Source organism: Protopterus annectens, chromosome 2.part0, assembly GCF_019279795.1.
Source record: "Protopterus annectens isolate FY-2018-M chromosome 2.part0, PAN1.0, whole genome shotgun sequence".
Lineage (NCBI taxonomy): Eukaryota > Metazoa > Chordata > Ceratodontiformes > Protopteridae > Protopterus > Protopterus annectens.
This window is the reverse complement of record NC_056728.1, coordinates 1,125,911,141-1,125,933,349: the sequence shown is the minus strand read 5'-3', so window position 1 is coordinate 1,125,933,349 and position 22,209 is coordinate 1,125,911,141. Positions and strand designations below refer to the sequence as shown.

The 22,209-nt window shown below is 38.0% G+C and overlaps 1 protein-coding gene across 1 annotated transcript in view; it reads left to right on the top strand.

Moving 5' to 3' along the window:
- LOC122793371 (probable E3 ubiquitin-protein ligase HERC6) overlaps positions 1–22,209 on the top strand; it is a 962,939-nt gene that overhangs the window by 820,712 nt on the left and 120,018 nt on the right. The window contains exon 21 of the mRNA XM_044061322.1: positions 19,658–19,728. Coding sequence (XP_043917257.1) covers positions 19,658–19,728 — 71 coding nt within the window. The remainder of the gene's footprint in view (positions 1–19,657; positions 19,729–22,209) is intronic.

Here is a 22,209-nt window from a genome sequence, read left to right as displayed (position 1 = left end):
GAGGATCATTTGGGGCACATCTGTTTCTCTAGCATGATCTTTTTGTCACAAGTAAAGTTCATATCCCTGGATCGAATGTTTCTAGTGCTGTTTGCTTTACTCATGTACAAAAGATGCATCAGGGCTGGGTCTGAGAAAGCCGTGTAAGCCAGTCAAAGATCCCTTCTCAGCAGCTTCTAGGAGACTGAATGCAGAGATGGAGCCTTTAGGTGATCAGTGTATAACAGGGTATTTGTGCCCTGAATTCTCCTGGTGAGAAACCTTTGTGTGCATTCCAACTATTACAAATATCTGTTTAGATACATGCCAAGGGGGCATTGCATTCAATGATGGGACTGACAAGGGCCAAGAAGAGTGGTACTATAACTTCTTAGACTGGGATGTCATTTCCTTACCTATAAGCTGGGTGACCTAGAATGATTTTCTTACTATCTTAGCTATATGTTGGTCAAAGGCCAAATTTTTACATATGTTCGCAGATCCCTTAATACTGGGTTGACTAGTAAGGGTATTCTTATCGATGGGGTAATTAACTTGAGTTGACAGCTTCCCAAAGGACATTATAATACATTTTTTGGCATTGAGTTTTAGACCATGGCTTCCACATCAGCCATTTCTCTATGTTAAACCTACTTGCAAGATGTTGGTTTCTTGGAGGGTATCTGTAATAGCTCCCAATTTACAGTCATCTGTGAACTTCATGAGCCAGAGGCCTTGAACATTACCTTTGACATCTGAGGGGTAGGTGCCAAACAGGAGCGGGTGCAGCATGGAACCCTGGAGTACTACGCTGATGACTGGTCTCTTGGTGGAGATGGTCTCACCAGTCCTAAATTTTGGTCCCTGTCTGTGAGACAGTCAGTAATTCATTGAGTAACATAGGGATTTATGCTTAGCATAAAGAGTTTGTGTATGCTGACTTGCATGTGGATGAGCTCCATCCTATTTAACCAACCTAGAGGTATGTTTGTTCCTAATGTGGATTGAGACTCCTCCAACTTTGGCCCCAGTCTGTGCTGCTGCTTATTTATTTATTTATTTATTGACATAATTTTCAGCGGAAGCAAAAAAGAGTTTAAATAACTATACCAAATTAGACATATGTAAACATTGGTTGAGAAGATGCAAGTTATAAAACAATGATTTGATAGAGAAATTTTAGCCTGTTTATAGCAAAATTGTATAATATAAATGTCAGCTATAATAGCATCAAATGTAATTTCTGGTGTACTGTGTCTTATAAATTTTTTGCATAATTTCCTATATAAGTTTTTTATAATTTCTCATATAAATTTTGTATGATCTCTATATGTGGAGCTTTTCTCCCCGGGCCTCCACTGAAAATGGGGCTTATCCCAGTCAGACTTTTCCCAGTAAACAAATGTAAAATAAAATAAATAAAATTAAAGGTAAGCTAGTATTAGTATTGTACAAACAGGAATTGCAATACAAAGCGAGAGAAAATCAAGTTTATTGTATGTGTATAGGGCCAGGGAGAGAAATTGATAGAAATAAGGAAGTGAGTGAAGAAGGGAGACTAAGGAGATGGAAGGTATCATTGTTTTTTTTTCATATTTAGGGATATAGTTTCTCTTGGTGTTGAGGAAGAACAGACCCAACTTTTGGCTAGGAAGTCTTTCAAAATGGTTTAGAAGGACAGGAGTGAGGGTATTTACCTGATGGAGAGAGATGAGGAGTTCCAGGCCATAGCAACATGGTACCAGTACAGACAATGCCCAGCAGATTTGATAGGTTTGTGGGCAGACAGGCGTTTTTAATCACTGGATCATAATGACTGACTAGGTACATAGTTGTGTAGAGTGTTGTTTAGTGCTGGACAAGCAGATAGATTCTGGATAATTTTGTAGGTGGTAAGAAGTTGTGTATATGTTAGTTGATGGGGGTAGTAATAACCAATTTAGGATTTGTAGTGGTATAAAGTGGTGGTTTCTGGAAAGTGTGTTTGCTGTGCATTTAGCAGCTTTGTTACAGCATTGCTCAAGTTTTGATTTTTGTGATGCCTGAAGGTTAATAAGGATGGGACCATCAGAAAAAAAGTGTGCGGAGGAGAATAAGTAGTGACAAGGGAAGATTTAGTTGAGTTGGTGAGAGAGTTTTTGGCTCTATAAAGCATCCCTAGTTTTTGTTGATTTTTTTCTTATGCAATTTTGTATATGCAGATAGAATTTAAGATGATCATCCACTATCATCTGTAATAATTTACTATGAGAAGTGACTTCAATGGTTATGTTATCAAGAGAGAATACTTTAAGTTGTGTTTTTTTATAGGAGAGGGATTTGGGGAAAAAAGATGTAGTTGTTTTTTACGGCTCAGCATGCATTGTGAGTTACAAAGCAATGTTTCAGTTCCTGTTAAATCTTCCTGAGAAATTTTTTGGAGGTGTGTCACATAGATGTGCAAATCAGTGTGGAGTTATCTACATACTGTATTAGTGATGCGTGCTGTGTGGCGGGTGTTCGTGAGAATATTAAAGAGGAGGGACCAAGGATAGAGCCTTGTGGTGCACCATTGGTGGTCAGAAGGTATGGAGAGAGGTTGGAGTTCCATTTTGCTGACTAATATGTATTGAATAGTTAGATTTTGAGCCACAGAAGGGTGGACTGAGAGAGAGAACTGATGTGGGCATTTGAAGTAGAATCTTGTTGTGACAGACTGCGTCAAAGGCTTTAGACAAGTCTAAAAATAAGGAGGAGACTAGTTTGCCATTAACTATAGCTTTATTGATAGTATCTATGTATTTTTGAAGCGCAGTGTTAGTATTATGGTAAAGACAATAAGCCATGTTGTGTGGGGGGCAGGAGTTCTTCCTGCAGGAGATAAGTTTAGCAATTCACTCATCACACAGCTCTGTTCTCTTACCTTGCAGTGTCTATATCTGCAAAGTATGTTGGCTTAGTTTTTACATTTTACAATATACTTATTTAAGGCATTATCTACTGTACTCTCTAGCAAGTTGGTATGCTGTAAAGTAGCTTGGCAGCAAGAAACCCCCCATTTCTTAATAGACTGCCTGTTAGTTTCAACAAACTTATGTCTATTAAATGCTAGACTTCTTATCCTGTTTTAAGATATTTCTTACCCAGCCTCCTCTAAGATATTTCTTACCTGATAGTACTACACAACAAAACCTTTTTTTCTTACTATTAACAGTACATAGCCTTATTCTGTCAGAGTTTACTAATTGTTTCTGGACTATGCTTGACTCTGAGCTTGGCTCCCCTGCTCCGTTTGCCTTCGCTACACTCTAGCTCACTTCATTACACTCCCACCCCCATTCCCACACACCCCCCATATCATTTCCTTTATAGCTAACTACTTTGCACCTCATCATAGTCTATACTATTCACTCCATAATAGTCTATACCTCAACCCTCTTGCTGCTAAAACAAAATATTCTAACTTCAACCCCCTACTGGTACTAGCTGGTATACACTATTATACCCTATCTAATAGACCAACAAACTATACCCCCGTGCATTTTATTAACTAAAAACACCCTACAATATGTATTCCTCAAACAGTGAAATCTATGCATTTCTAACTACATCCATCCTATTATTGCCTCTCCTACTCCTCCTCCTTGCACTCGCATCTCTTAACATCCACTTACACCCCAAACATATCTCCCCTACAAACCCAAATTGCTGTAGCCATATAAATAATCATCAAACCACCTCCATTTTTCCATCTATCTTCTCATTAAATACTCTTTTGCCAAAAATACACTTACCTAACCCCCAACTCACCCCTACCAAACACAAAACCAAATACTTACACCCCCAGTGCTAGTATGCTCAAACTCATCTACCTCCACAAAAACATTCTCTTAGCTGGAGACATCCATCCTAACCCTGGTCCAATACACTCCACTGATAGCCCTCCTAACCCCAAAGTCAATAATCTCCCAAACAAACATCTTTCCTTCTATTCAATAAACACTAGGAATATTCTGAACAAAGTAAGTGAACTACATGCTTGGATCTCCCACCATACTCCAGATATCCCTGTTCTGACTGAAACCTTGTTGAAATCCCAACACCAAGACATAGAGATCTTGACCTCTGGCTATAGCATATACTGTATAGATCGAACAAAAAAAAAAGGTGGAGTCGTGGATATCTTACACTCTAACCACCTTACCATTTCTAACTCTACCTTTACATCCCAAGCCTTCTCCCCAGTTGAAAGTTTATCTGTAAATCTAAATATTAATAGCCATTCCACTGTCATCATTGTAGCAATTTACATTCCACCAGGTGATAACATCCCCTTACTGGAAAATATGCTTGCTCATATCTCCCAACACATCCCAAATGAAACTATCATTTTTGGGGATGTCAGTATTAACTAGTGCTATCTCTCTCCTCTCAAAACTCCTCACAATACCTTAATCTCTATGGTTTTAGTCAACTCATCTCTGATCCCACTTATTTCAATAACTCCCATACATCCTCATCTCTCCTTGACTGGATTCTTGTCTCACACCCTTCCAAATACCATAACCCTGAAACACTACCAAATTCCCTAAGTGATCCACTGCCCAATAAAAATACTCAGATACACATCCCATCAAGTTAAACCTCAAAGGTTTGTCAAACACCGAAAACTAACAAACTTTAATCTTGAAACACTCAAATCTTTATTATCAAAAGTGAACTGGAATACCTTAAAACTACTTCCCTTGGATGAAGCTGTTCACTTTTTTAACTCCACTTTCCTTAGTATTTTAAATTATCCTGCACCCCTTAGAACAGTCCACATAAAGTCTAACACATCCCCATGGCTGACTGTAAACACCTGTGGACTACTAAATAAAAAAAAAGGCAAAGCATGGAAAATTTGGACTTAAAACTAAATATCGACCAGACCTCCAGAAATATAAAAACTCAGAAATCCTGCCAAAAGTCACATAAATAAAGATAAGAAAAACTTCTATAATAATCGATTTTCTACCTTTAAATCCAACCCTAAAACATACTGGCACTCTGTAAATCAACTACTACACCCAGGCACACTAGTCTCCCCTAACCCTCATCCTGACAAAACACATGAGAAAGCTGTCTCCATATTCATCAACTACTTTATAGACTCATATCCAAATTACTAAATCAAGACACAAACCATCTCACCAACAATAATAGACCTAATAGCTCAAACTCTTCCATCACTAGTAACCCTACCACTACCTTCTTCCTCAAACCTGTCTCCAATAAATATATTAAAACTCTGCCATCTAAATTAAAACCTTGCCCACATCTGTAGACAACATTCCCTCCACATTCCTTCAGGCTGCTGCTGATGTTCTTGCTTTCCCACTTTCTATTCTAAAAAACACTCTAGCATGGAATCCACATTCCCTTCCATCTGGAAGCAATTTTACACCCTTCCAATACACAAAGGAGGAAACTCCATAGATATAACTAATTTTAGACCCATAGGCATACTCTCACCACTCTCCAGAATTCTGGAAAAATGTATACACAATCAAGTCTTACACTATCTTCTTCAGAAAATCTACTCACACCTATCCAGCATGGCTTTCATCCCATGCACAACACTACTACAGCTCTTCTGTCTTTCCTAAACTCTGTATCACTAGCTAGAGACAGTAACAAACTTATTTACAGTCTCTTTATTGACCTCTCTAAAACCTTTGCTATAGTCTTTCGTAAACTCCTTCTCCTTAAACTAGCAAATTTACACTTCTCTCCATCCACTATATCTTGGTTTAACAGCTATCTCTCTGATAGATTCCAATCAGTCAAATGGCTCTCAGCTTTCTCCCCTCTTCTTCCTGTTAAAACAGGTGTTCCACAAGGCTCTATTCTTGGGCCACTTCTTTTTAACATCTTTACCACCCTTCTCTACTCTTCCTGTCCTGGATCCTCAATGATACACTATGAAGATTATTCTACACTTATCATTATTGCCGAATCACCAACTCAGCTAAAATCACACACCCAGTCCTCTTTTAACTCTGTAGAAAACTGATTATCCGAAATTCAACTTATCCTTAATCCTGTGAAAACCAAATTACTACAATTTCTCCCTAAAAACCTTAACCACATAAAGTCTTCCTTCTCCATATTGTCACAGAATAATACAGGTGGACACCAGTACAAAACTCTTAGGTGTTACTCTTGATGATAGACTAACCTTTGATTTACATGTCAATAATTGTATCCGAAAAACACATCTCAAGCTAGGTTTCCTCTATAGAAACAAAAAATATCTTACTGAAACAGCACAACTAACCCTTTCAAATGCCTACCTCTTACCTGCTTTACTCTATAGCTCCCAGATTCTCACCAGCCTCAACAAAGGTCTAATAAACAAGTTAGAAACAACATATAACATGATTGCCAGATTTGCTGCTCAAACGTCTTACAAGTCCAATCACTGTCTCTCACTAAAAGAACTAAATTGGCAAGAATTACCTAACCTGCCTCAGTATAATCAGTTTCAGATTATTCACTTTGTTCAATACCAGCCCTCTTTTTGTCCAACTATCTCATCTCTAATCTCTCATTACCTACCCACTAGATTACTCCACAGTTCTGAACAAGGCCTACTAAAAGTCTACAAACCAAGGACCAAAATGGGTCACCTAGTCTATATCTTTAACAAATATAAAATAAAATAATTGTTTTTGAATACATTTTTCAAGTATTTTGGAGATGAGGGGGGTAAGATTGCTATAGGGCTAAAGCTAGTAATGTCAGTTAAATCTCCTCCTCTGTGCAGAAGGATAATGTGTGAGTTTTTCCAGAGAGAGTGAATGTGGGATTCTTGAAATGACTATTTGTAAAGTTTGAGAGAGGGTATGTAATGCTGTGATCTGCTAATTTTAAGTTATTCACTTGGATGGTCATCAGCTAAACTCAAGCATGTTTTGAGTTTGAGTAGTTTTATATAGGATGTGGGCAGAGAATGTGGTGATATGTAGCTGTTGTGCAGGGTTAGGATTAGATGTTGAGGAATCCTTGGTTATAGATGCTATACTATGCAGCTAGAGTTGAATTGTATTGCGGTTTCAAGTGATGACTTATTGGTAGATGGTTTAGGGTTGAATTTATGGCTGGGATGTAAGATGTTTTTAATGGCTGTCTAGAATTTTTTTATGGTTGTGTTTACTTTTGTTCTGAAATTATTATATTATAGTTTTTTGCCTTCATTAATTTGCTTTTAGTATGATTGTGAAGGATTTGGAAGTTTTCAAGATAATGCAGTGTTTTATATTTTTGCCATTCTTTCCATGTTCTTTTCTCTATCCTACATTAGAATTATTTTCTTTCTGGATAGCCAAACTGCATTATTTGTTTTTAGTCTCTTCCTTCTAGGAGATGCAAGGGTATTGAGGATATTCAGGAAAGTTATGGTGACTTCATTTACAGCATCATCTAAGGGGAGGATTTGTAGAACATTCCAGTTAGTACATGATAGGTTAGTAATGAGCATTTCTGGGTTAAACTTGGAAAGGTTGTGTTGTTTTATAAACTGATAAACATGATGTTTAAGTGGATGTGTGAGATGATTGGCTATATACATTGGGAGATAATCACTGAATACAGTCAGACATTGTACCTGAGCTTGTGTATTTGCTAGGGTCCAATGCTAGGATCCAGTCTAATAGGGAATTTGATATCTTGCTATAATTTGTGGGGCCATTAATTAGTTGTGTGAAACCAAATAGATCCATGCTAGATGTTGGGGAGTTAGAGTTAATGTCCAACCAGTTGACATTCACATCACCTAGTAATAGTATTTCTTCTGGAATCTTTATGGATATCCAATGTGGGATATCTTCCAGTATAGCTGTATTGTCACCAGAAGAGCTGTAAGGAACAGTAATACATATTTGTTTATAGTTGTTTAATTTCAGGAAAATTATAAAAGGTTCTGCTGAATTGAATTTTGGTATTGGTTTGTTGTAAGGAGAAATGTGATAGTTGGGAAATATGAAAACAATACCACCACCTTTCCTCTTTATGCTGTCATTACAGATAATATTATAGTTAGGAGGTGTAATTTGGACTTGTTTATGTTGGGTTTAAGCCAGGTTTCATTTACAGCAAGAATATCAGGCTTATGTTGGCTAATCCAGACAGCTAGTTCAGCAATTTTATTTCTTATGCTTCTAACATTTATGGCAGCAAAAGGTAGATTACCAGTTGGGGGTTGACCATTGTAGAGTAGTGTATGGAAGAGAATTGTCTTAATGCTCATTGTGATAGATTGGGCCAGGATTAGGTTGAATGTCTCCTCCTTGAAGGATTTTAGTATACTGGAGAATTATTGATGCTTGTTTTTGGAGAGTATTTTCCACCCAATTTTGTTTTGGGTTGAATTAAAATGGATCAGTCTATATTTGGAGTAAAATTGAGAGGCCTCATTAAATTGGTTTGACGCAATGTTTGTAGATTGTAGGGCTTAGGCATTGTGATGAGTTGGAGATATGTTGAGGGCTATTATAAAGTCATGGTAGAATGAAAGATGGGCCAGCAGCAGGAGAAGAATAGAGGATAAGTTGAGTAGTAGCATGATTAATTAAGATGATCTGTATGTTATAGTTGCAAGGTAGTGGGGAAGGGAAGTAGAGGTGAAGAAGATGTAGCAAGATAGAAGGATATTTAGTGGTGTTGGAGTTTAAAAGCTGATAGGTAGGTAGGATTTATTTTCTATGAAGGAAGAGTATTAGCTTGTCCTTGTAACTTCTCTGGAATTTAAGGAATGGGGGTTTAAAAAGCTAGAGATTAGGAAGAAGTGAAGGTTTATTTGGGAAATGTAGAATAGATGCTGTTAGGGAGGGGTGTGACTATGAATGTGTATAAAGCAAGGCAGAGTGAGATGTAGATAGGTAGTTGGAAATGGTGCTATAAGATTAAATGGAAGTTGGGAATTTGGAAAAGGAAACAGGGTTGTTTATATGACATGAAGGTTGTTTGGAAGGGTTATAGAATAGAAGTCACAAGCAAAATGTGTGTAGGAAATATTGTAGTATAAGAGGGGGTGGCTGGGAAATGAGGGTAGGAGAATGTAGCAGGCTTCCACCCTCAGGTTAGAGTATTAAGAGAGATTTATCAGTTTATAGGCAAAAGAAAGCAGTTAACTGAGAGATACCAAGTAGTACAGGTTTACTTTCATTACCTGAATGCAGAAACCTGTCAGCCAGAAAGACTAAGTAACTGACACATTCAGTGTTCAAGAGAAAGGACAGTGACCAGCTTAGTAAGTGGTCCTTAGAGTGGAAGGAAACCTCTGTCAGGGGATGTAATTTCCAGCACAGGTAGACCTGTATTTGACTAGGTAGTGTTAATACACAGCAAGGTTCTTCAAGCTAAATTTGTTGACATTTTACAAAGACAAAAATGTTCAGTGAAAAAGTTTGGGACTTGGGTCTTGTGGCAGGGCTTCAGTGGTATCTTGTTCAAATATAATCATCAGATGCTCTGAAAGGAAAGAAAAAACTCTACTAAACTGTCATATTATACTGAGGCATATGAAGGGAGGACCACAGAGAGTCAGAGCAAGAGACTATGGTGGGGATGTACAGTGGATATAAAAACTGTACACACCCCCTGTTAAAATGCGAGGTTGTCGTGATATAAAAATGAGACCAAAATAAATAATTTCAAAACTTTTCCTACCTTTAATATGACCTATTACCTGTACAATTCAATTGAAAAAACAAATCTGTTAGGGGGAAAAATATAAATAATGTACAATAAGCTGGTTCTATAAGTGGGCACACCCTTAAACTAATACCTTGTTGAAGCACCTTTTGATTTAATGACAGCTTTTAGTCATCTTGGGTAAATACCTTCCATCAATTAAAGAGACTCTGATTAACCCCAAATAAAGTCCAGCTGTCCTAGTAGGATTTTCCTGACATTTACTCAGTTGCCTGCAACAGCAAAAGCCATGGTTCGCAGAGACCTTACAAAGCATCAAAGGGATCAGTCAGGAGAAGGGTACAAAAGAATTGCCACAGCATTGGATATACCATGGAACACAGTGAAGACAGTCATTAAAAAGTGGAGAAAATATGGGACAACAGTGACATTGCAAAGAACTGGACATCCGTCCAAAACTGATGAAAAGACAAGACGAAAACTTGTCAGAGAGGCTGCCGAGACCTACAGCAACACTGAAGGAGCTGCAAGAATTTCTGGCAAGTAGTGGTTGTGTACTACATGTGACAATTTTCCGTATTCTCCATATGTCTGGACTGTGGGGTAGGGTTGCAAGATGAAAGCCTTTTCTAACACAGAAAAACATCCAGGCCTTGCTAAAATTTGCAAAACAATACATCAAGTCTCCCAAAAGCATGTGGGAAAATGTGTTATGGTCTGATGAGACCAAGGTTGAACTTTTTGGCCACAATCCCAAAAGGTATGTTTGCTGCAAAAACAGTTTGCATCACCAAAAGAACACCATCCCCACTGTGAAGCATGGTGGTGGCAGTATCCTGATTTGGGTTTGCTTTTCTTCAGCTGGAACTGGGGCTTTAGTCAAGGTGGAAGGAATTATGAACAGTTCCAAATACCAGTCACTTTTGGCCCAAAACCTTCAGGCATCTGCTAGAAAGCTGAAGATGAAGAGGAATTTCACCTTTCAACACGACAATGACCTCCAAGCATACATCCAGATCAACAAAAAAATGGCTTCACCAAAAGAAAATTTAAGTTTTGGAATGGCCCAACCAGAGCCCAGACCTAAATCCAATAGAAAATCTTTGGGGTGACCTGAAGAGGGCTGTGCACAAGAGATGCCCTCAAAATCTGATAGATTTTGAATGCTTTTGCAAGGAGGAGTGGGCAAATATTGCTAAGCCAAGATGTGCCATGTTGATAGACTCCTACCCAAGAAGACTGAATGCTGTAATTAAATAAAACGATGCTTCAACAAAGTATTCGTTTAAGGGTTTGCACACATGCAACCAGCTTATTGTAAGTTTTTATATTTTTTTATATTTTTTCCTGTAACAGGTTTGTTTGTTTTTCAATTGAATTGTACAGGTTATAGGTCACATTAAAGGTGGGAAAAGTTTTGAAATGATTTATTGTGGTCTCATTTTTTATATCGCAAAAAAACTGTCATTTTAACAGGGGTGTGTACACATTTTATATCCATTGTATAAGAAAACAGAGAAGGTAGAAAAGTTTGAATATAAGCTGAAAGGAGGTTAGCAGGAGATGGTACTGATAGAGAACCACAGTAATACAGTGTATACATAGAGCTGTGCAGAACAAGTTATCATAACATAGCAGTAAACTGATAAGCACAATATGAAATCATCAATTAGTAACACTCATGAGATTAACCAGTATATCAAGAGAGTGTTTTATGTACATACGTAGATAAACATCAGAATACCAGAAACTGACATTACATACTTTTAAAGGCACAGGCTCAACATACGTACAGCTTATATTATTTGAATAGAATTGATACAAATACACAACACTACCAAGTTCTGTTCATTTGTCTACACAGTCTTTGAACAAACAGAACTGTACTAATGTAATAACATATGACACATCCATGCACAGTGTGGAAAGGTGGTGACTGAGTGAAAGAGAAAAGAACAGTGAGGGGATATTTAGCAATACTTTCTAGTACAGTGACCCTTCCACCCTTAGGTCAAAGTATAACATCAGTTTATAGGCAACAGAGAGAAATTAGCAAAGATGTACCAAGTAGAACAGGTTATCTTTCATTCCCTGTATACAGAAACCTGTTAGCCAGGAAGACTAAGTAACTGGCATATACAGTGTAATATACTGGTCAAGAAAAAGGACAGTGGTCAGCTTAGTAAGTGGTACTTAGAGTTCAAGGAAAACTCTGTTGGGTGGGATTGTTAAAAACTAATTTGTAGCATAGGCAGGCATGGATATGATTAGTTGATGTTAATACACAGCAAGGTTCTCCAAGTAAAACTTGCTTACATTGTACAAAGATAAAAATTCTCAGTGAAAAAGTTTGGGAGTTGGCCCTTGCAGCAGAACTTAACCAGTATCTGGGTTAATTATAGTGATCAGAGGCTGTGCACTATATGCCAAGGTGGTGACTGAGTTAGAGTGTTGGTCTAAATGTGTGGTAGGTTATTTAGCCTTGCATTGCCAGAATGCTTTCAACAGCATTAAACCAAGTTTTGGTCACAGCACAGAAGTCTACATTCTGTAGAGTGAAGAGGGCTTGAAGGGTATGGTGTTTTTTCTTTAGTTTCCTAGCATTGTGTAGTAGTATCTTAAGGTTGCTTGGAGACTTTTTCAATATGTTGGTAGTTCTGTGTTTTTGGTATTGCCTAAAAAAGGCTGTAAGGGGATGGATATAGTTTTAGCCAATATCTGGAAGCCTAGGCAGGACAGGTACAGCCCATCCTTAGCAAAACAATGTGATCTGTTGACCATCTCCTCCCAAGCTAACAGATATTGGATCTCCCTAGACTGCCACCAGAAACTAAGCCAGTTATTAAAATCAGTCATTTTATTTTCATATTGTCGCATCATCCGTGGTGAAGGCAAAATGCTGCTGAATGCAAGGATTGTACCTGTGACGCACATTCCGAGAGATCTATTATGTATCTTTTCATATAGTCCAGTGAGGTACATATCAGGTCATTTACATCCACACAGACTGTGACAGAATCATATTGGTACCTGGGCTGCAGTGACTTGAGCACATCTCTAGATAGGTAACTAACCATTATTGTCTCCTTGTCTAACCTGGTGAGAGGGACATCTGTGCATCGCATAATGGTGTCCCCAGTGACAAGAGTATTAGGTAAAGTTTATGCTTGTCTTATGGGCTTTGTTGTTGGGGGACCATTGGGTGTAGGCTTATGTGAGATGTTTGTTGCTTTTGGTGCATGTTTTAGTGGTTGCTGAGAAGCAGTGTTGCTATTAGGTGGCTTTGGAGGTCTCAGATTTGGGAAGGATTCTTTAAGTGCCTCAGCATAACACAATCTGTGTGTGAGGAATGTAGTGTGGGTATTTGACAGCCTCATTTGCAAGCAAGTTTTTTGCCCCCAAGGAAGTTGTGTAATATATATATATATATATATATATATATATATATATATATATATATATATATATATATATATATGTAGGTTGCTTGAGAACATGCAACAATTGCTACATTGCCTTAGGATGCCCATATCTGCCAAGCTGGTCACAGAGACATTTAGAAATTGTATATCCATGATGTCTGGTTTTGTAGTAGGATGGGCTGTTTTGGATTAAGAATTGGGGTCTAACAGGGGTGTCCTAGGGTAGCTGCTGGGGTTATGGACAAGATGTTGCACAATGCTAAAATATGGTAGTGCAGGTTTCTGGGGTTAAAGGAAAGATATTATGTGGTGCTAGGATATTGTAGTGCTATTCTATGTGCAAGAAAGCTGCTCTAAGTTTAATTCCGCACAATGCCACAATGTTTAAGAGGTTTCGGACCTAATCCTAACATTATAGGGAAATGTTACTGTGTAGGTGTTTGCTACTGTATAGGGCACTGCTGGCCACTGCTATTGTGTGGACAGCTCCAGGCAAACTACTACTTTTCATTGGGGGGAGGGTAATTTTGTAGTCTTGACTTGCAGTTCAGCCTCATAATCTGCTGTGTTGCTATTCATGAAGTGCCTGCCCCCATATCTCTTAACCTCTTAGTGCAAGAAATATGGACAAAGACAGAAAGAATGGGGGGACAAAGGCCCAGAAACAGGGACAGACATTAAATATTGTGCTGATAAGTCTAGAAAGTTGCTAAAATAAAAGCATGTTGCATTATTACATAATATCTGAAGGATATAAAGTCTGACTCTCAAATGTTTGTCTGTATTTAGTATTACTTACAGACTTCATTATTCAATAATTTACCAGAAAACCACAAATGTATGAAGAACAGACCAAAAATATGAAGCAAAAATCTGGACATTCTGTGAAAATCTGTACAGTTGAGAGGTATGCTGCCCCCAGCAACAGCAGCCCTCATGGAAAGGGTCATGCACATTTACCTATATTGTGATGATTGTGATTGTCTCATTCAGGTGTATTCTTCTCTTCATTTATTGGACAGTATCAAGATTGCCATTCTGTTTCTATTATTCATGTGCTGGAGTATAAATGAAAGGAATTTAAACTTGGTATTAGCATAAATGAAGACTTTTCTTGGGTATAGTAGTGAAGTGAGTCTTGCAAAATAAGGCTTGCTCTCCCAAACAAAAATGTGATAAAGATAGCCTTGTTCTATTGGTTGGTGTTCCAGAAAAAAATGGCAGCATGAACCTTCCTTGCTGGTATTGTGGTTTAGTGGAGGAGGACATTTCAACATTATTAAAGCAGTTTGTAAGACTGGATGACAGACTCCTCAAATTTCCTTCACTCTTAGAGTTCACCAGTTTTAAAGAAGTTGAATTATTTACAAATAGCATGCTTGAATTTTGGCATACTTTTTCTGATGGCTTAAACAGTGGCTTCCCTAACCTAGCAGCAGTGTATTTGGACATCTTATCAAGAGTTGCTTATCATGGAAATTGGTTTCTTGCGCGAAGAAAAATGCACAGCAGCATAAACAAATGTTAGTGGTATGCCTAACACTAAGGCATTCAGCAGTAGTCTGCCACACGAATACTTCAACTAAACAAAGATAACTCAGTAGTCATTTCATGCATAAGCAAGGTGGAATACCATCTTTGCAGACAAACTGGCAGATTGGAGAACTAGCATAGGCCATGGATCTTCAGTTATAGGCCGCTATCTGCCAGACATGCAGGGTATTCTGCTAGACAGACTAAAGCAGGCAGATCAGTCAGAACATGGATACCACCTTTATCCTCAGGGCATCTAGGATTTGATCTCTGCTTGGTGACAGTTACACCGAATTCTGGTCAAATCACCCTGAATTCTCTGTTGTCAAACTTTCATATGCAGCCCCACAGAGCCCTTTCAGGACCTTAACGACAGCCTGCTTTATGTGTACCCCACTCTTTTAGTTCAAGTGGTTATGCAGATTGCAGCAAAATAAAATACTTCATTGATCCTTTAACTTGTATTTTTGGCCTATAGAGCTCAGGTGCTTCCACTTCAAATAAAATTGTCTCACGTTGTTCATTTTCTGCCCAAAGGAAACCTTCTTGCTCAGCACTGGGACAGCACTCTGCGTCTGCCATTACATTGCACATCTCATGGCTTTGTTGTTGAAATGTTTTTTTCCCAGTAAATGATCTACTCACATTTTAGATATCCTGTAAAAGCAAGCAAGCATTTTACTAGAACATCATAGTTTTTGAAGTGGAAGAGGTTATCTTAATTGGTGCAAAACTATGAACTCATTCCATTCCATGGTCAGCTTCTCCATATCATAGACTAGATTTCTGAACTTCTTGCTGAAAGAATTTGTCAAATTCATCCACCAAGACCTGCGGTGTTCCTTTATCAGAGTACTATATTAGGATTTACCTTTGACTTCTAGGCCTACTGTAATATTATTTCTTAAGAGAATATTAACATCTCAGTCCCATTGGGATTTGATTCTTTTTCTGGAAATCTTAACAGGGTATCTCTGAATAAATGCAGATGATTATTTTGAAATTTCTGATTTTTAAAATCATCCTGTTATTGGATTTTAAGTCAGCAAAAAGAGTTCGAGTTTTGAGCTCTTGTATGTATGTGAGCTCTACACCATTTTTCATAATGATAGCATGGTTTATTCTGCTAGTCCTAAAATTGTTTCTGTCGTCATCTCGAATGTTAGATGACTAAGTTTTGCTTAACATGGAATATTATAAGACAGCTGTTAATTTTTTTGTTCCATCCTCTCCTGTCTGCTGTTCATCATGATATAATGCCCCCCATGATCATCTGTTCCTCTTTTCTTAGCACCTGTCTCACATGGCCCATCGCAGCTGGACTCTGAGTAGGGAAGTTCTTTGTGTGAGGAAATCAGGGTTTTCCAGAATGGTGTCATCATGTCTGCAGTAGAAAAGCTTAGTTTGGTATGCTGTTCCTACTGACCTGCTTCAGCTTCCAATCTGTATTACATATGCACACATTCCTCTGGACTAGTGTGATTGTTTTCCTCCAATAAATGCTAGCCCTTGTTTGCAAAGCCAAGTCCTCCCCTCCTCCATCCTAGGATGCGAATGCTAATCAGTAAAAACAAAACAAACTCCAGCAAAGCTAGAACTTCCACTGAATGACCTTCCAAACCTCTTGTATCAGAGGCATATGGGATATGTGCAAATGAGCATTATGAATATCAGGTCTGCAATGGCGATTCTGAGTGCACATGACTTTTGTCATTTTAATGGACAATTTCAGGCCAATAAAGCCAAACCCCACTAGCTGTGGGTATGCATATTTTGGTCTTAAGCAGAGTGTTTGACTAAGCATAAGAAACACAGGGCTGTTATACCCAGCTGATGTCCATTTTCATTAGGGTTACTGCAAAAATATCCCAAACAACAAACAAACGATACATGAGAAGGTCACTGAAAAATCTTCAATCAGTAAAAACAAAATGAAAACTCCAGCTAAGCTAGAACTTCCACTGAATGACCTTCCAAACATCTTGTATCAAAGGCACATGGGATATATGCAAATGAGCCTTATGAACATCAGGTGTTTCATTTTGTTTTTACAGATTGTGTTTTCAGTGACCTTCTCACATATTGTTTTAATTTGTTGTTTGGGATATTTTTGCAGTGACCCTAATGATTGAGCAATTCTCAAAGCAACACCAGGTTATGCTTGTACACATGCATACTTACATGCATACTACATGCTGTCTACCTATGATTAATCTGCAGTTGAGAAAACAGCTCTTTCCTAGCTGGCATTGTCATTTCAGTGACTGCTTAGTCTGAAAAGTTCCTGTCTGAGCCTCTCAACATCCCCAAAGTAACCCTTACACGATCATAAAAGGCATGTTTCTGAATCCCAGGGAAGGTGGTGTTAGTTACTCTCCTTTCACAGCTGGGTTTCTAGCTAATGTTTGTAGGTTCACAGGTAAGTATTAGACAGTCAGCCAACAGACCATTGCAATCACAACCAAAAAAATCATATGGACCAGGGGAGAATTCAGGACTGCCCCTACAGTTATCTTGGTTTATCTTGAAGGTAGGTAGGATGGTAATCTTCCTGACATGTAATGGAAATTTGTTCCAGAGTACACTAAGATTATATCACACCAGTGGTGCTTATTTGTCTGTTGGTAAAGGTTTAGTTCTTTTTGCATGGTATTTGAAGTACCATTTGTTCTGTGAAGAAATAAAAGATTAAAAAGGGCTGACGGAATGAGTCTGTAAGTGATTGAGTACAGTGAGAGGACTGCCAGCCTGCCATTATAACTAAGATTTTTGAGGCCACTGATCTTATTAGTTATGAATCTCTGAGGTATCACAACCTGAGTGATATTTTTAGACAAATACATGCTGAAAGGTGCATTATAGTCAATAATGGCTCGATGAGATAAAAGTAAATGGGAGTTGAGTCTTTTTTGGATCTAATGGTAATGTTTTTAAAAATTAAATGAGTCATAGAAGGCTTTCTGAACTGCTGCAGAATCATGTTGAAATGACAAGGATTTATAAGGAACATTGCCTTAATCCCATATGGCAATGGGTGTGTCACCTATATGGTATATGAAAAGGTTTTATTTTCCAAAATGAACTATGCTAAATTTTTCATATTTAATTTGAGACCATTGTCCTTGCACTGATTGTTAACATGGTCTGGTCTAACCCACGTTGGAGCAACTGTGAGTTGGTGGACATCCGGTTAGCATTCGTCTACAAACTTTGATAATCATAAGTCAGGAGTGTTGGCCTACATGTCTAAGAAATAGATGCCAAATTGAAGAAGACTCATCCCTGAACCATGTAGTATGTCACTGTTTTTTCAGAAGTTCTCTAACCATATTAGTTCTGTCAACCAATTAACTACCCACAACTCAGCATAAGGATTTATATTCAGATAATGCCTGCATAAGTGTCAAAGGCCATGGCTGGGTCCAGATAAACCCTATGTACAGCACAACCACTGTTGACAGCTTTGGTTACTTTAGCAAAGAAATTAATCTGGTAAAAGAGGCAGCTGAGGCCATTGAAACTAATTAATCTAAATTTACCAGGGTCCATGTATACCCTTGTATAATGGCATTAAAAATGGTTGTTTTCTAGGCTTCAGGAATGTAGCCAGTTGAGTGGCTTCATCAAAGGAGATTAAGGGTTCAGATAGGCCATATGATGCATAGCTAATCAGACAACCTTTGGCGCTGTGGGAGTGTAGAGGGATAAAGCTCTGACTACAGCCCAGGTAACTCAGGTTCAATTAGCATCACTGGCATCTGATGGAGCAGCAGAAAGCTATGGGGGGTGTCCCCATCCTGAGGTGGGAGGTGGTTATGTGGGCATTCCCCTTGACATCCCTGACAGACACCGTTGTTTGTACATGTGGGGTGTAGCCTATGAGGGGACATGGTGAGAGCAAGGCTGAGCTTCTGCAGGGGGTGGGATAAGACATCTCACAGTCCCATTGCATACCTTACCCAGAATGAAAATCATGCAATCAAATGAGGAAGGAAAAACTAGGGGTAGGCCTTAAAGAGAAAAAAAACAGCAGATTCTAGACAACACCCCACCCCCACCCCACAGAATGCTCTTAGGATCCACTGTAGCCCTGGTCAAAAAAAATGGTGTTAGTCTGGGAGTAGAGGAAGACCAGTAGACCCTGAGTTAGGTGTGATGCACTGGTGATGCCCCCCCCCCCAAAAAAAAAAGCTAATCAAACAACCTGGTATATTCTCATGGCCCACGGATGAGGTGTTTATGCTTTTGAGAGGACTGAGAGAATTTGTTCCACAGTAATTAAAGGGTTTGGCTGGGATTGTGGAATCTGTGGAATAGTTATAATGTGGGGTGGAGTGCAACTTGAACTTTCAAGTCTAAAAGTCTAACAGCTGGGATATTGGCTATTTGCTGAGGGTCAGAGTAATTAGTATTATTATGGGGTAGTTTTAAACATTGAATGTTCTTAACACAGCTAAGGAATAATTTGCAGTTATATTTGGTTTTAGTGGCTATTTTAAGATCATACTCAGATTTGAGCTTACTAATGGTTCCCTTAAAGCCCTTTACTTGTTTGCTTAAGCGTGCTTTTAATGTTTGTGGAATGAGACCTCTTATAAGTATTAAGCAATATTTGTTGGTGTTGGTGTGAGAAGGTAACGTTCACAACTCTGGGTACATCTGGCTGCTCTTAAATTTTGTCTGGAAGAGTGACAACCACCTGTGAATCATTGCTATGTATTATGAATTCACTGCAGCAATGATCCTGTTATTTGAACATCTGTAATTGAGTATACTTTCTGCTAATAATATATTGTTTTGCAGAAACGTAAAGTTCATTAGTTTTGAGATACATTTGTGATGAACATGAGGGTGAACACATTTTAGATCAGTTTCCCTACCTGCCTTTGTATGATTTTGTTTTACATGGTGCTGAAACTGAAATTCTTAAATTAGGGAGTTGGTTTCGAGCATGCAGCCTTAAACCAATGGCATCTTATATCTGATAGTGTTATAACCGTGTGTTGCTACAATGATTAATGTCATCAATGTTGTCAATATTCTTTCAGGCATCCTGGGATGAGACCGTGGCAGAACTAGTCCCTGGAGGCAAATCAAAGCCTGTGACTAACGCAAACAAGTAAGATTCTGTTTGGTGTAATATGTGAGCGCTAGTGTCACTTGGAAATGCATTATTATTCTAATCTCTCTGCATAGAATTAAGACTTTCACAGATGGTGGTTGTCAAGAATTATTAAAAACATTTTTGTTAGATATCAAAATATTTTATTTATTTATTTATTTTCATATAGATTTCAGAATATGAAAACTGAGTCATTCATTTGTTCAGATTCTTGAGTTCATTTCTCAATTACTTCAGCATATTGACTTGGGTTGGCATTTACTCATACTTTATTTGCTCACTTCTTTCTATCATACTCGCGTACATTCACTTCTCCGAATATTTGCATATGCAGGTCGAATTTAAGATTATCATCCAATATCCTTAATAATTTGCTAAAACAGGTAACTTCAACTGATGTATTATTAAGAGAAAGGCCTGTAAATTGTTTTTTCATGAGACATGGTTTTGGGGGAAAAGTAGTATTTATTTATTTATTTATTTATTTTTGTTAGGGTTGAACATGAGTTGGGAGTAACAAAGCCATGTTTTAGTGACTGTTAAAGCTTCCTGAATACATTTTTGGAAGTGCGCTGTGTTGTCATATGTGCAAATGAGTGTGAAAGTCATCTGCGTACTGTATTAGGCAGGTGTGTTTGAATGGTGTTAGTGAGAATGTTACAGGAGGATACCAAGGATAGAGCCTTGTTGTACACCACTGGTGATTGGGAGGTATGGAGAAAGTGTGGAGTGCCATTTTTACCAACTGATACTTATTAGATAGGTAGTTTTCAGGCTTTAGACAAGTCTAGAAATAAGGAGACCAGTTTGTCGTTATCTCTAGTTTTATTGACAAAATTTGTATAGGTTAGAAGTGCAGTGCTAATACTATGGGAGGGAAGGAAGCCATGTTGTGTGGAGAATAGGAGTTCTTCCTGAAGGAGATAGTTTAGCTATTGTTTTTGAATACATTTTTCAAGTATTTTGAAGGGGTGAGGAATAACATTTTTATTGTTCTAAAGTTAGTAATGTCTGTTGAATTTCCTCCTTTGTGCAGAGAGATAAAGTGTGACTTTTTCCAAAGTGAAGGAATATGAGATTCCTGGATTTATAAGCAGTGAGACATGATAGGCAATACTATCGTCTGCTATTTTAAGGGACTTGCTTGGAAAAGTCATCAACTGAAGTAAAACATGGTTTGAGTTTGAGTAGTTTTCAGTAGGCTGTGTGCACAGGTTTGAAGGTGAAAGTGGATGTGGTGTTGGGCAGGGTTAGAATTAGATGCTGGGAATTCTTGGTTATTAATGCTGTACTATCTATGAAATAAGAGTTCAGTTGCATTGCATTTTTGAGTGTCGGGTTACTGGGAGAGGGGTTAGGATTGAATTTTTGGACAGAATGCAAAATTTCTTTAATGGCTGTCCAGATTTTTAGGGTTGTGTTTACTATTATTCTGAAAGTTATTGTAGCATAGTTTTTTTTCTCTTCATTTATTTGCTTTGTAGTACAATTGCAGAGCATTCTGAAGTTTTCAAGACATTGTGGCGTTTATATTTATGCCTGTCATTTCATGCCTCTTCTCTATCCTGCATTAGCATTCTATTCTTTTTGAATAGCTAAATTGGGTTATTTGTTTTTAGTCTCTTACTTCTAGGAGGTGCAAGGTTATTTAGGATATTCAAGAAAGTTGTATCAGATTCATTTACAGTATCGTTTAAGGGGAAGATTTTTAGGAAGCTCCAGTTAATAGTGTAGAAATGAACATTTCTGGTTTAAACTTGGAAAGGTTGCATGTCATTTTATAAAGAGGCTGTTTAAGTGAATGCGCGAGATGTCTTCTTGTATATATTGAGAGATGATCACTGAGAGAGTCTGACATTGTACCTGTGGTGGTGTATTTATTAGGGTCTGATATTAAGATCCAGTCTAATAGAGGGCTTGATGTCTTGCTATAATTTTTGGGGCTATTAATTTAATTGTATAAAACCATGCAAGTTCATGCTAGATGGAGAGTTAGAGTTTGTGTCCAAAAAACTGATATTCACATCATCTAATCATATTTTTTCCTTAAGGAATTGTTATGGATATCCAGCACAGGATATTTTACAGTATAGCTGTATTGTCTCCAGGAGGGTTGCACAGGATAGTAATACATATTTGTTTATATTTGTTTATTTTCAGAAAAGCAATAAGAAGCTCTGCTGAACTGAATTTTAGTGTTGGTTTATTGTAAGGGAAATGTGGTAGTTGCTGAGAAATATTAAAGCAATACTACTGCCTTTCCTATTGATACAATCATTACAGATGATATTATAGCCAGGAGGTGTGATTTCAGAGGAGTTTTTGTTGGGTTTAAGCATAAGGCTTATGTTGGATAATCCAGCATGTAGTTCAACAGTTTTATTTCTTATGTTTCTAGCATTTATGGCAGCAAAAGTTAGATTACCAGCATTGGGGGTTGACCATGGTGGGGTTAAAGTAGTGTGTGCAAGAGAATTG